This window comes from Molossus molossus, unplaced genomic scaffold (genome assembly GCF_014108415.1).
Source record: "Molossus molossus isolate mMolMol1 unplaced genomic scaffold, mMolMol1.p scaffold_m16_p_16, whole genome shotgun sequence".
Taxonomy (NCBI): Eukaryota; Metazoa; Chordata; class Mammalia; order Chiroptera; family Molossidae; genus Molossus; species Molossus molossus.
The window spans coordinates 18,696,978-18,713,187 of record NW_023425351.1 but is presented as its reverse complement, the minus strand read 5'-3'; the positions used below and the strand labels follow the sequence as shown (position 1 = coordinate 18,713,187).

The 16,210-nt window shown below is 40.6% G+C and overlaps 1 protein-coding gene across 2 annotated transcripts in view; it reads right to left on the bottom strand.

The window, feature by feature from the left end:
• CHD7 (chromodomain helicase DNA binding protein 7) overlaps nt 1-16,210 on the bottom strand; it is a 198,239-nt gene that overhangs the window by 77,342 nt on the left and 104,687 nt on the right. For both annotated transcript variants that reach the window (XM_036263971.1, XM_036263972.1), the window contains exon 3: nt 6,145-6,575. In XM_036263971.1, coding sequence (XP_036119864.1) covers nt 6,145-6,575 — 431 coding nt within the window. The remainder of the gene's footprint in view (nt 1-6,144; nt 6,576-16,210) is intronic.

Sequence of the window (16,210 nt, the reverse complement as noted above, 5' to 3'; positions counted from 1 at the left end):
ACACAATACAATATAGAGATGATGTATTATAGAACTGTACCCCTGAAACCTGTGATGTTATTAACCAATATCACCCAAATAAATTCAATTTAAAAAAATGAACAGTGTCCTTTTTCTTAATTCACACTGTTTCCCTATTTAGCATTTTTAAGCTAAAGCCACATAGACTTCTGTGTAGAGGCGGCTGCCATGAGGGCTGGCATTCACGGTGACTGATGCTCTTACGTGGTTCCCACAAACATCCAATGACTCAAAAGGGCCTTTATCTAGGGGGAAGACAACTAGCAAAAAAAATTTTATATATCCTGAGACAAATTTTGCATTTGTATAGAAGTTCATACTTTTCAAAAGCATTTTTATACATAGACATTTTTTTTTTTTTTATCCTCACCCGAGGACATTTTTCCATTTTTTGTTCAGATAGAGCGGGAGGGAGAGAGAGGAAGAGAGAGAGAAAGAAACATCGATGTGAAGGGACACATCAAGTGGCTGCCACCCTCACGACCAACCAGAGCCGGGGACAAACTGCAACCAAGGTACGTGCCCTTAGCGGGAACCGAACCCGGGTCTCTCTGTACCGCAGGCCGACGCTCCAACCGCTGAGCCAAACCGGCCAGGGCGACATAGACATTTTTAATAATAATTTTAGAAAGCTATGATTCCTTCTGCTCTTTATCTTCCAACTCTAACATCACACCCATTTGCTACAGCAACACGTGCTCCACCCTAAAAGTAACTTAAGAAAGACTTCAAAGGACTGTTATCTCCTGAAAAATCCCCCTCAATATCCTACTGCTCCCCATGGCCTGTCACCTCTCACCTTTCATTTGATGGGTACAGTAAGAGTTGAAAGTGGGATCTACATCACCCTCTCCCACAGAAACCAAAGTGGCCACAGGCCACTGCTTTGAAGTCCCTTCAGCTCACTGACTGGCAGCAGTGAGTTTCCAGCAGGCCCAGTGTGGCCCACTCAGCAACAAGCACAGACCATGAGTTAGCAGAACTTGCTTTTCAGGGTCAATGTGGTTAGGCATTCTCTTCCCCTGTGACTATAACCTGAACCACACAAAGTCAAGGATATCAGGGTCTCTACGAAACAGCGGCTGACCGCCCTTCCTCCCTGCTCATTCAGCCAATTTAAGAAAAATAAGATGGACAATGGGCCACAATGTGGCCTGTCACTGGCAATGGAAAGACTGAGGTGGTTATTCTGAAGGGAAACTGGAATTTAGAAGACAGTCCATTTCTCAATGAGAAGATAACCTTTGGGACCCACAGAAAAGAGGGGGCACCTGGTCCCATCTCTGACCTGGGGCCTGAACTTAATGAACCAGAGACAAGGCAGGGCAGGTCAGTGGGCAGAGACACGCAGTGCTCTTTCTTCCTTGATCCTCTCCAGCACCACAAAAACTCAAAAGTCCATCTTACCACCACATGTTAAAGAAATCTACACCCTCTTTGCAAGCAGTGTCCAAAATATTTAATTTGTCTTTCCAATTATCTAGAGTCTTAGGTCAAGACTAAATCATAGTGTCTGAATAGAAAAAAGATGCCCTGACCAGTTTGGCTCAATGGTAGAGTGCCCGCCTTTGGACCAATGAGTCACAGGTTCCATTCCGGCCAAGGGCACGAACCTCAGGGCAGGAGGCAACCAGTAGATGTGTCCCTCTCACATCGATGTTTCTCTCTCTCTCCCTTTCTCTCCCTCACTCTGCTTCCCACTCTATCTGAAGATAAATAGAAAAGTATCCTCAGGTGAGGATTTTAAAAAAAGAAAGAAAAGAAAGTAAACAGAAGAAAAACTGTGGGTTTAATTTACTTTATCACCTATGTACCTGATGGGAGATGTCCAAATACCTGGGTTTTTCTACTTGTTGGCAAAACTGGTTTAATAGTTTGCTTTTGTGTCTAATCTTTGCAGAGAATTTTTACATGTATAAGAGCACACTATAAAATATGTTTGTTTACCAAAATATCCCACCTTTGGGCTTGCTGGCTGAATACAAATATTTCTTGGGTAAAAGATCGCTACGCTCTTAGATCATCACTGGGAAAATAGTATCTGAAAAGCTAGGTTCCTCAGCAGAAAGCTGTCACATAAATATTAATGATAATGATAAGGTATGGTTTGCAAAAAGTACGCTTTACATGTTTTTGGTACTTACTATGTTGTTGTTTTTTAAAATAAGACTAGTATGTTTATTTTTCAGTTTAAAGTATCTTCACTCTTAATTGAGAAATAGTGTTTCAGCTTTGACTGACTTTAACATCAAGGATGGAAAACAGCAAGGACTAAGACCTGTCAGAGGATGCACCCGAAGCAAGTCCATGGTTTCACTTAACTGAAGCCTCAGCAGTCAAGTCACAACCTTCAGCCAAGTTCCCGTCTTCATGGATACTCGAAGAACCTTTATATAGCTAAATGGACCCCTAAATCCTTCAAGAGTCATTCAAACGAAGCACTTCCTTCAAATTCTTGCCCATTTCACAAGGGCCATGCACACATAACAGAAAACGCATTGAAGAGACCACAAATACCCATATTTCAGCTCCATGAATCCCTCCATATGCAAATGGCATTCTCTCAGCCCACAAATGTCTTCACTTTTATTTTCAATATTAATTGCCAATATCTGAAAGCTATAAGGACACCTGGGGAGCGCACTAGAAAAAAAACAGGTAAAAAATATGTATATTTAACAACAACAACAATAAAAAATGGTACAGGGGGAAATAAATGAATGTTTTTAATCGAAAGAAGAATTTAGATTTTAAACAGCTTTTTCTGAAATGCTGAACACCTTTTTCCATTTTACTCCTGTTCTATCTAACAGCTTCTGGGTAAATTCTGTTAGGTTCTCCCACACAGGTGAGACAAATATAATTATATTTTGGTTACCAAAAAGGCCAGTTCACTGGGAATGGCCACAAATTCAAGCCTCAGCTACTTTATGGAATGCGGTGGGATGGGTGAGAAGCACATCATAAAGGCACACAGGAAAATCAGCCCCACTGACCTCACCCACCCTTTCTTGCAGCCTTTATTACTGAGAATGTGAATGACAGAACAAGCTCACTCCCTGCCACAGACACAATGCAGAGAGAGCCAGACCACCAGTGGGTCACTTCCTTCACCACAGCTCAGAGGACAACACATCTGTTCACAGAACCTCACCAACGATCCAGCCCGCGGCACCTCACAGGAAAGATGTGAGGAGCTCTGCACTGCGTTTCTCATCTCACTTCTGTTTGTTCCCCCTATTTGAGCCCTCTGTAGGAAAATTATTTTCTGTATAAACAAATTCATCAAGTTAACTTATTCAAGGATGGAAATAACTGGTATCACGTAACATTGTGCAAAATAAAACTGCCACTGCTGTACTCCAATGCTTAAAAGCAGACTGCTATGGCAATTCAACCCCAGTACTAACATAATCCAAACCCCCTATTACCTTCATCACTGCATACTCAATTTACATAATTACTCTGCTCTGCTATTCAGAATTTACATGTAGTTGTACGCATGTAAATCCTTGCTTCAGGATGCTATTTCCTTTCCAGATTTAGCAGAACAATGAGATCACAATTCCTCGTACTGGATGCATCTGACCAATAGACCCCCTGTGGCTCAACAACGTAATGGGTTGGTTTGTTAATCTACTGAAAATCTCTATTCGATTACCATATTCTTGGACTGGGAGGGGCATCCCATCGACAACAGGAAAACCTCTCAGGAATTTCCTCATCACAAGTCATCGTAAATCATCAGCAAGTGGCCCTACAAGTGAAAGTCACCAGGGCCAAGAGAGGTGCTGAAAGCTCTCTTTGCGCCCCCTCAAGGTAGCCTTCTGAGCCCCTGGGCCATGTTAGAATGGCTCCCTTTTCATGGGCACATCTCCACACTCAACAGAAGTGTGCCACCAAAGTATGCTCATACCACTTGGGGAAAACCTATGGGAGGCATCAACTGAGATGATTAGTCTAAAGCAACAGAGGAGAAAACAACTACCAGACTTTCTTCCTAGGAGAAAATAATTGCATGCCCTTCCTCCTACCAAAAGCACTCGTGTGACTCGAGTGCAAAGCCATTACTCAGTTTCAGCAATGCCAAAAACGTACTCTGCACAGACAACTCCAACTTCAGGATGGACAGCTGAGGCCCGTGCTAAAGGCTCCTCTAGTGGCTTGTACCTTTACCCAGGAGGCATGAGGTGCCAACCACTCACTGGACTTAATGCCCCAAGTTCCTAAGAGTTGTTCAGTTGTTAGGGAAGTTTCATTGTTAAAGACAGCATTATATTATCTGCCCCATGTATTCTAGGGGATGCTAAAATACGTTATTGAAGCTAGGGCCAGTTCTCTGTATACTCAAAGCTTGAAAGATTATACTTGGAAATTTATGACCAGATGCACGATATAATGGGTTTTTCTTTTCTTATCAGTTTTTAACATTAGGTGATAGATTCACAGAATTAAGACAGACCTTGAAGACAGACACATCTTGAGGCTAAAACTAGTCTTGGTGGTGTATTTTCTGAGCTCTCAAAGCTTCCTTAGAATACAGAATCTAACATTATAAGTTAAAAAAAAAAACAAAAACATTCTTTTTAGATTTTGCTGCGATGTCTTTCTCCCAAATAAGCACATGCTTTCTCCTACCAAAAGCACAACACTTAGATTTAAAGGGGTGTGTGTGTGTGTGTGTGTGTGTGTGTGTGTGTATTCAAAACTCTTCATAAGTAACATTGAAATTCTAACCAAGTCCTCCTTGCTCAGCTCCCGAACATTAATATAGTGCCTACAAATAGCAGGTATTTAATGAAATATTTCTACATAACAGGCTGTGAGTTTAGAAGAGTGTTCACAAGGAGAAAATAATAATGGTTTTCAATTAAGAGACCACATAGTGAGGCATCAAAGAACATTCCTAAGTGAATGCAAATATTAAGTTGCCTATTAAGATTTAGTTATTGAATACAATTCAGTTATTTTGACACCATAAAAAGTACTGATGGCAAAAATTTATAAATGACTATGATTCAAACTTTCTAAACACTACAGAGTAATGTATTTTGGATTGTTTAGATATTTTCAGCAGGAAGTTGAAAATCCAAGTTTGTTCTTTCACTTTGCACATCTGTCGTCACAGAAATAATCTCCCCTCGGTGTGTGTTTGCACATGCACCACAGAAAAGCCCACCAGAGGAGGCTTTGAGGGAGCTCGAGCAGCTCACAGCAAGCGCGTCAGTCGCAGAACTGAACATGCATATGTGCACACAGGGTAGGAGGTGGCGTGTGTTTTCTAATGGAGTTTGCAAACAGGTTCAGATTAACCAAGTCTGACCATACTTCCATCTGGAAACTATATTTTCTAACATGAGCCATATTCTGAAAAATAGATTCAGATGTTTGGAACTGGTTCAGAACAGTTGTAAGAAATGTTCAGTACAAATGAAAAAAATTAGTCTTCAATGTCTTCTCCTCTCAACTTTTCTTACTGAGTAAATATGCCTTCTGGGGGGTCAGGGAGTTGGTGGGGGAAGTACGGAGAGGAAGTATGGAGTGGAGGAGGCTATTTCCTAGAACCTAAACTCTCTGCTATTCTTGAATGCATATCTAATGGATAACTGCCATTTGATTTCTCCCAAGTTGCCCACTAAGATTTCAACCCTGCCCCCTGGAAGCCTTACTCCACCAAGTGGAGGGAATTAATTCTCCTTGTTTCAAATTTTGGGAATCGGGGCTGAAAAGTTTCATGAAATATAGTGACCTGTCTTGCTTCTGTAATCCTTTTTTCCCCAGTTCTGCACTGTCACCAACAATGACGTTGTTGATCTATACTTACAAATAATTATGCTGGCAATTTGGTTCTGTTTAAGTGAAAAATTTTCAGAAAAATACAAGAAAGTCATTTTAAAATTATTTCTATCCACTAAAGTCTAAAACTTATTGTCCAAATCAGTAGTTCAAAATAACTGAGTCCTCAATTTCAGAATGCATAAAAATCTTAACTGTTTAGCTTGAACATTACAAAAAGAAACTTGACAATGACTATCAAAGCGTTTCCTTCTCCCTTTCCCCACCCCAGCCAGATTCACAGGCTCTTCATATCTGAGCTGTTTGCTGTTTCTGTGCATGGCCTACCTTGACTTTTTGCTGGACTTGGGTTTTGGCGTGGCAGTTTTTGCTTTCTTTTCCTTTGGCTCTTTGGGAATCTTAGGGGCTTTCGGGGTCTTGGGTTCCTTGGGCTCTTTTTTCTCCTTGGGTTCTTTCAGTTCCTTGGGATCTTTTTTTGCCTTCGGCCTTTTCTTTTTCTTTTTTTCATCTTGAGACCCATCTAGTGAGTTCCTGTTTAGCTCTTGGTTATCAACCCCACCAGGGAAGTCGTCTTTACCAAAACTTTTACTGGGATCCTCTGCAACAATGTGGTTGTTTTTCTTTTTCTTCTTCTTTTGCTGTGGCTGCTGCTCTATGGATGGCAGGTAATCCTCGCTCTTCACTAGCTGGGTGTTCGGTCCACTAACCTGAGTCATATCCGGCACTGGTTTCTCTAGAAAGGGCTCCGATGGAGAATGCTAAGAAACAAATAGGAATTGAAATTAGTTTATCATTCTTCGCAGAGAAGAAAGGAACTGAAAGTTACTGGCCGGTGTTTCTGAAACTTACTCTATACTAAGGTAGCAAACATTTTACCAATTACACAGTTGTAAAATGTATCATTTTCTCTCGTCCAAAAAAAAAAAACCACATTCTTTGAACAAGAAAGCTTTTAAATAAACAGTAAAATGGGGAAACTTAGTAATACATAAAAAATATAGTTCAGGAAGAAAAGATTCTCATCCAGTTGAAGACACTGTCCATTTTCTTAGCAGCCTGTATAGGAAATGATGAATGATAAAACAGTAGTAAAAACTAAACCATACAGAATGAACTAAAGTGGAATGCTCTTCCCCATGCAGGAATGGGGACTCAAATTAAAGATATCTAATTGAGCCACATTTTTTGCTGTTATTCTTCACCTATGGATATTTTTTCCACTGACTTTTTTACAGAAAGTGGAAGGGGGGATTAAGGGAGGGGGAGAAAGACAGAGAAAGAGAGGGATATATGTGTGCGTATGTACATATGTATATGTACATACGCACACATATATCCATATGTGGCGAGAGACAGAGAAAGAAACATCAATGTGAGAGATACACAAAGATTGGATGCCTCCCACATGCACCCCAACCAGGACCAGGGATCAAACCTATAACCTAGGTATGCGCCCTTGACCATGAATCAAACCTGAAACCCTTTGGTGCATGGGCCGATGCTCTAACCACTGAACCACACAGACCAGGGCTAATTAAGCCACTTTGGGAAAAAAAACAAGTGTGTTGAGTAAGCACTGCAAGGCTCAGGTCCTATGGAAGCTTAAAACTGAAGTGTGAACACATCAATCTTAAACAGTACAGGTCATTTCTAATTTACATAATATCAAAATGCAAAATTAAAATCATACATCTTCAAATTGGGCACATTTCCTGTACTAATATAAAATGCAGATGGTGTTTTTCATAAATTATTGGGTTTTACATTTCCAAATTTCACTGAGGAAAGAGAACCTAAACAGTCACTATGGCATGCCTTGCAGGAGTTGATATTCACTAGGCATTTTCCCAGAGATGGCTGGAAATACTACAAAGAATACCAACAACTGATAAGGGAAGCTCAGTGGTCAGTTGAGATCACAGTCAGGGACTCAGTCTCGAAGTTCACAATGCAAACCAGGGCAGGGTACAGTGTTATCCCCACTATCAATTATGACATCTCATGAACCTTGACGATCCAGCGAGATATTTAAAATGTTATATCTGAAAATGCCACTCGTTTTCTGCCTTTTTCATACATTCTCCAGACACTTAATAATAACTATAATATAAATGGCAAGAACAGTAATGACTGCTGGCATTTACTGAACAATCTTTCTATGTGCTAGACATGTATTCAATCCCCACACCAGCCCTAAGAGCTGGGTGTGGACAATGACACTCTAAGATGCAGTGATGTGCCCAAGCAGTTGCAGATGGTAAGTGACAGAACTGAGATGGACATCAAAGCTGGGGTCTGCAGAGCCCATGCCCTCACCACAGTACCTCCAAAAGAGCAGAATGCCAGAGAGCCCAGGTCCAGGTCTGCAGAGGACAAGAGCAACTCAGAAGCTATGGCTTACTATAAATTAGATTCCAATACAACAACTAACATTTATCGAGCATCTGTTTCATGCCATGTACTGAGCTGGGTGCTGCCTGAGTTAGTTCACCTGAGTCTCACAAGACAAATGTGATCACCCCACCACCACCCCACCCCTTTCAAGAAGGAAGTAAAGTTTGAGTGGCTTAGGTAACCACCCAAGGCAGAGATTTGAGACTAGCTTTTCTAAACCCAGAGTCTGCCCATCTCCTGAAATCTTACACATGGGGATCCTTCTGGGAAAGGCTCCACAGGTTTCATTTCATTTCCCACCGTGTTTGTTAATCCAAAACCACTTTTTAAAAATCACTGCCCGAAAAGTAGTTATACTGTTCCATTAAAACCTACCGGTTACTAAAGAAAACTACATTCACTTCTCCATCTGAGCATAGGAGAAAGAACTGTGAGGTGAGAGACACAGATTCCGGTCTGGGCACTGCCCCCAGCTCTGTTACCTGGGGAAATCACTGCACTCACCTGGGCCTCGCTTTCTTCAACTGCAAAGTGAGGTATGTGGGTTAGATGATTTCCAAAATCCTTTCCAAAGTCCTATGGTACTAGAAAAACTTAAATACAGATTGCCTTTCCTTAGTCATACTGAGAAGGAACCTCAAAGACTGAGGACATATTAGGAGAGAGAGAAGCCAGGGCCCAACTTGGAGAGAACACATGGAGTAAGTTTACATGAGCAGGTTCCCTACAGGGAACACAGCTAACCAGACACTGAGAAAAATGACCCCTGCCTCTATTTTCCCCTCACAAACACTCTTAATAAAAGTCAACCGAGGCACTGTCCAAATTATCACTACCTGAGAATTAATGGGGATCTGAGTTAACTGCTTTATTATATTGATGTTGAAGTTGAATTAATTGTTGCATATTATTTTCTAATGTAAATCAAAAGGAAAAAGCCCCATATTTTGTGAGGGACACAGAGGTCAAACTCTTTGGGACAAGCGACTTTTCAGGAAATGGAAGAAACAGTATTTCCTGGAAAGGGAAAGAAAGAGAAAAGTGCACGGGTAAAGAATGCTTAGAGCTCAGAATGGTGAACTAACTCCGGTATGTGTGCCTCTTGAATGTGCACGGCACTGGCAGCAGCAGCAAGGTGCTGGTACCCATCTAGGATCAGCAAAGGAACGTAGCACCAAATGCAAAAGGACTGAGAGTTTATTTACATGCTTCAGCATGCAAATGATTTTTAGAGGCTCCTTTCGGTAATAAATGAAGCCATAAATTAGTATCCCTTAAAAAACTTAATCTTCCATAAGGAGAAAACGTAAAGATTAAATACAAAAAAAGTTTAATCTTGTTTGATATGCAGCAGAATTATGTTTTGGTACTATTCAAAATCGGGTGAAAAGGTGTTCAGAAATAGGATAGTGTTTACCAGACCTGCATCTCCTTAAATCTTTTAGAGAAAAGCTGTTTTTGTAAACATTTAACAAAGAACAGATGGCCTGCCTTAATCATGTGTGTGTGTGTGGGGGGGGGGGGACCTGGAGCTCACAGTAATACTCTGACAAAGTCTCTCAGGCCCAGCCGCATCCTGCCTCCCCCTCACCCCCTGCATGGTACATTCTCTAATGCTATTTAATTTTACAGTGGACATTTGCCCATCAATTCCCACTGCCTGACAGGTAATCAATGCCATTAACATCTTACATTACCATACAGGGCATTCCTAAAACCTCTCATTTATTAGAGCAAATGTGAAGAATGTTAGATACCAAAGGTATTTTTAATACGCCCTATGAGACTTTCCACTGACCATATTTTCTATCATACATCAGTACACCTATACACCTATTGGAATATTATGGAATATATAAGGACTATGTCATGAACTTTTGGAACTAAAGCAGAATGACTGATGTTTAAAATATAAATGAAAGTGATCCCAGGTGTGCAGGTGTGTGTTAACTAAAATATTACCATAAACTAAAGATAATTGTTTTTATCCTTAACTCCATTTTTCATAACATATAAATTAGACAAACACACAAAAACTTATCTCATATAAGACAGCAGAACAGACAGGATGCAAATGTAAGCAAGGAAAGATGTGTGGGGAGTGAGGACGAGACTTCTGTCACCTTTAAGCCAAGCTGGCTCAAAATGCTCAGGAGCGTAAAGAAAGTGAGGGGAAACTTTGCATCTGCTTTGACTGTGCTTTTCCTCCAACATTCATCCGCATTTTCTGACTTAATCATATTGAATCAGGTTGTGGCTTCATATTCTTGAAGCCTCACCTGTTAGCAATGTCGAGTGACACAGTGAGCAGCATGATATTAACGGAGCAATGTTTCCTACCCGTACAAACTCTGCAAACTAACATTTTGGAATACAGGACATCTATGGACAAATATTTTGTTTACTGAGTAATACAAGTCTCAAGTCAAAATACTACTTGATAATAAAGAAAAGATACTACCAACTGGACAAGAGTAACATGGTCCTCCTGGGAGACACATCCTTCAGCACAAATTAAGCTAAAGGGAGGCACCTGTGCTCTCAGAGAATCTAAACGCTGGTGGAAAAGTGGCAGACCAATTAAGATCCAAGGAACAACAAATATGACACACTAAACTATGATTTAAGTGACTTGTAAAAATATAAATATTAAGTACTCATTTAAGATTAAACTTATTAATGGCTTAGAGACACATTTCTGTTACTGACATTCTTCCCTCTTATTTTTCCAATATTTGCCAGGTTCTTCACGCTTGACTCTCATTTAGAAAGGAATTCCAGTATGAACACTGAAGCTCAATCTTCCGCAGGATGTACAAGGCAAAGGTTCAGTGAGTCCTGTGGAGATTTTAACACCCTCTTCTTGCCAACAACATTGATAAAAAGAAGTTGAACTCAATATATGGTGTCCAATTCATTTATTCATTCAACAAATATTTGAGGATCTAACGTAATCAAGGAAGCCACAGGAAATGCCAGGTGGGGGCAGAGCACCTGACCCGGGCTGACACTGAGGCGGCCTCTTGAAAAGTGTCAGCCAGGTGCTGGCCTGGCCCCTCGATGGACCCAGCCTTATATGAACCACGCTGAGCCCTGGCTGGTTTGGTCAGCTGGTCAGCAATAAGAGCATCGCCCACAGACTGAAGAGTCACAGGTTTGATTCCCAGTCAAGGGCATGTACCTTGGTTGCAGGTATCTATCACGGGCCCTGGTCAGGGTCCTGGCGGAAGGCAACCATCTATGTATTTCTCTCTCATCAGATGTTTCTCTCTGTCTCTCTCTCTCTCTCTCCTTCCCTCCCATTCTATCTAAAAAATCAATGGAAAAATATCCTCCGGTGAATATTTAAAAAAAAAATCATGCCAAGGTTGGATGACTGAAGGCATAAAGATGCATTACAAACAAGCATTTAAATCCTTCTTTGTGGGGGATTAGATCAAGATAAACAGGTATTAGTTGAGTCATTTGAAATAATTTTTAACTTTGATTCTTTGATATAAAATAAGTGTAAAAATATTCTTAAGAAGAGAAGCCAGGGTTGGAATATGTTCTCCTTGGCTAATTTTGGTATCCGAGGTAGGGCCTCAAGTTCAAGCCTTTTATATTAGTTTTATTCAGCTCATTCTTAACAATTTCTAGGATAAATTATTTATTGAGTACATTTATGAACCAACTAATAAACAAATGAACTATATCAGGACTGTTGGTCATATGAATTAATTAAAAAGGTAAAATGTATAAAACAACATTTTTAAGTTCAAGACATTAAAAGCTGCCACATGAAAAGAAAACACACATCATGGGAGTTTAGAAATTTCTGGGCTAAGCACAGTCAAACGGGTGTCCTCACTGGAAAACTCCCCCAGCCCTGTCTCCACTCTGAGAGGAGATGGACATAGGGTGTCCCAAAGGTATTTAATCACAGCAGCCCTTTTCTCCAAGACTATCTTGAATAAAAATATTTTTCAAAATATACTTTGGACTATACTGATATAAGTGAAAGCAGGACAAAGTCATCTGCTCCTGGGGGTGTGAGGGGGGTGGGGGGATGGAGGGTGTGGGGGTGGAGGGCGTGGGGGTGTGCCTGCCTGCCGGCCTCAAAGCAGTGGTTATCAAATGTTTTATAAGAGACCACATGACTCTATGAACAAATATAATGTTATATAAAACGCACTTAAACAGCTCAATGAATTGGTAGGTTCTTTTATGAGCAATTTAAGTCACTGATAGGAATAAAATAGGAATATTGGTATAATCATATAAAGATGATGTGTAATTTCTGTTATATACACAGTCAAGATAATCACCAAGTTAAAGTGAATGTTGAAATATCATAATGTAAAAATTTATCTTTGCCTATAACTCTGAATCATTAATTTTTAGAATTAAAAAATTTTTAAATTACTGATGAACTATCTCATTTAAAAATCACCTGAAGGCCTTTTGAACCTCTGATTTTCCGCGTGTGTTTTTAAGCTTTCCTCAGCTCTCATGGAATCTAACTTAGTAGAGTCCAAAATAACAAACCAAGTGGTTATATTAAATTTAATGTTAAATAGTTTCACATCAAAGACTGAATACTGACCATCTAAGTTTTTAGGAGTGAAACTGTCACAAATAGCATTTTTAACCTGTAAAACACTGTATTGTGGTGTTTCTACAGTTTGACTAAAACACAACAGTGAAGCTCTACCAACGTTAACCCTTTTCTACGTGTCTGAGAAATCCTATGTGGACTTGTTCTCTATGCCGACCAGATGTCACATCGCACTATGGGACCCACAAGGCTGCCTCCAGCCTGGCCCCACTTGGGGTGATGGGGAAAGAGGTACAGGATGCAGCCTGGTGTTCAGGAAGAGACAGCACCGGGGCTGCCAGGCGGTCCTATGACTCTCCTGGGGCACTGGATGTGCCGTGCGCTCTGCTAGCACTTAACACATCGCGTACCGCATAGAAATCTCTAAGACATATGCCAAGGACCGCACGTTTTTGGGCAAACTGCACGTTAGGTTCTGAGCTGCACTCATTTGAACCAGCAGATATCCATTCCCTAGCTACTTCAAGAATGTAAAACGGTGTGCTGTTTTTCGAACTTCGACCCTCAAGGCAAAGAATCACAAATACAATAATCCTATATTATCCTGAGTTTCAAAAACTGAAATAGCTGATGCAAGTGAAAACCCGAGTTAACTCGTGCACGGTCTGCAATGTTTGGACAGGAAAACACGAGTTAACTTGTGAGCGGTCAAAAATGTGTTAAACTATCTCTTCTCCTAAGTCCCGATAATAACTTCGTAAGGTTGGTGAGGTGGTGATACAACCGCTCTTTTAAAAATGAGCCCTGGCCAGTTTGGCTCAGCGGTTAGAGTGTTGGCCTGCGGTCTGGAGAGACCCGGGTTCGGTTCCCGCTAAGGGCACGTACCTCGGTTGCAGTTTGTCCCCGGCCCTGGTTGGGTTGTGCGGGTGGCAACCACTCGATGTGTCCCTTTCACGTCAATGTTTCTCTCTCTCTCTCTCTCTTTCTCCCCCCCCCACCCACTCTATCTGAACAAAATATCAAAAAATGTCCTGGGTGAAGATATAAATAAATAAATGAATGAATGAATGAATGAATGAATGAATGACACTTTAGCCCAGCCAGTGTGGCTCAGTGGATTGAGCGTCTTCCCACGTACTGAGAGGTCCCAGTTTGATTCCGGATCAGGGCACGTGCCCAGGTTGTGGGCTTGATCCCCAATAGGGGGCATGCAGGAGGCAGCTGATCGATGTTTCTATCTCACAGATGTTTCTGTCTGTCTCTTCCTTCCTCTCTCTCTAAAAAATCAATAAAATATATATTTTTTAAAAATTTAAATGACGCTTTAAGAGGAACTTACCCAAAGTTATATGGCTAGAAAATGGCAAACCTGAAATTCTAACCCAGATGTGAAGGCCAGTGTGAAGGTGACCGTGGTCCACACCTGGCTGCAGAGGGGCAGCAAGGAGGACTCCAAGCCTGGGAAACCACTTGCTGTCTTTCTCCAAACCATAAAGGTCTTAGTTCTAAGACTCTATCCCTAATCTACAGGCTAAAATGGTTTTTAATGTAATACAAATTTGGAATTTTTGCCTTCAAAGGGTCAGGAGAGAATTCTAGTTTAGTTTCAAATTAAAGCTGCAGAGAATCACTAACTTTTCTACCAAAGATAAAAATGTGGATAAGAAATAAAATTCACATTATACTTTGCAGCTGACAAGCATTATCCTATTTTAATCTCAAAATCACCATTTGATAGAAGTTGAATTCAATTCAGTCAACCTGTTTTGTATCCCAGGAACTAAACTGAGTCTTCCAGAACCAGAAAAAGGTAAAAAAGGTAATCCTCCTGCCTGCTCTCTCTTAAAAACTCTCCCAAATCCACCTTTAAAAAAAACAGCTTACATAACTTTTTAATTCAATCTACGATATTTCAAGAAATCTAATGTAGTCAGTTCTTTTTTCCAGTTTGGTAACAAATCATTCCACTTCTTAGGAAAAGAACTGCTTGCATTTAAGGACTATGTCGTTGAAATAATGTGTCTACACACACACACACACACACACACACAGGGCATAGAACTGAACTAATGTTAAACACAAGATACTTTTAATGTTATCTCCATTGCTTCTATGTGTTAGTTTTCCAAAAAGGGTATGCAGTAATCATACTGTGTTCCTGATCCTGAGAATCATTTCCTGAAGTGCTTTTAATTGAGGGGGAGAAATGTAGAGGGGTCAATAGAACCTACTGCTACTTTGGGCAGGGGAGAAACAGAAACAACCACAAATTTAATACAATTCGAAGCCTACTGCAGTAATGGCAAATAACTTCTTAGGTCTCCTTGTCCACAGAGGGGTAAGCACTCAGTCCACAGCAGGCCTGCTTAGAGATTACATCCATTCTTCTCCAAAGACACCCCAAAAAAAGTAGGGTCTGCAACATGGACATCCTGATGTCTCTGATTTACAATAAGCACACCAAAATGTAAACCCCTGAGAGAAGTATGAGATACAGTCACACTTTCACTCTCTTGTTCTAAATCATCAAGTGCTGTACGTTTTACCAAACATTACTTTCTACAAGTAAAAATTTTCAAAATAATGAATATGCTCAGGGTCCCTGCCTCTCCCTTCCCTCTTTCTTCTTGCTTCACCACTTTGCATATAGTGTTCCCTTAGTTGGCCTGACTTCAAGGATCCAACTCCCAGTTCACAGGCATTTGCCTTGATTATTTCAAGTTAGCTCTTAGGTCCATATTGTTCTCGAAGGAGTGTGTGGAGGCTTACATTGGGCAGCAGCCATCTAGACCTGAAACTACACAGCTTACTAGTGTTCAAACTCAGCAAAACACAAGACAACAGTGCTTCCGGGCTGGCCAAAATGTTCTGTATAAATAGAACCCATTCAAAGACAGTAAAGACAAAGACCAAACTTACATAACTAAAAAGTTCAATTTAAAGATTCTTAGCTGTGCACTTACACTGTATTTTGCTATCACTGGTATACCCAATAAGCATGTTTGATCCCTAAATTGAAAAGTTGAAATGTATGGAGTTTGGTTCTGGAAAAGTAATTTATGCCAAGTTTGCATTTAGGTTTCTACTATCTTATAAAGGTCAATATTGAAAGCAACTGACTATGCTATTCCTATGAATCTTAAAAACCAAACTTCAACAGACTGAAAGGAAGATGTGTCTTTAACGCTGAACAGCCCCAGACGTTTGTGTAGAAATGAAGGGAAACATCAATTTACAAGGAGCTTAATGATAAGGTTGATTTACACACTCTAGGCAAGTTTTCCAGGATTCAGAGACTGTGAGTTTAGCAAACTTAGTTTGTTGACTACTTTGGTCCTATAAAAACTCACCCACATCTTGTAGGAGGTAGAATTCTAAGATGGCCTCATGCTCTCCTCCTCCTGATGTGGGAATACCTGGGGCTCTGGCAACAGAACATGGCAAAGGTAAAAAAAAATTCAA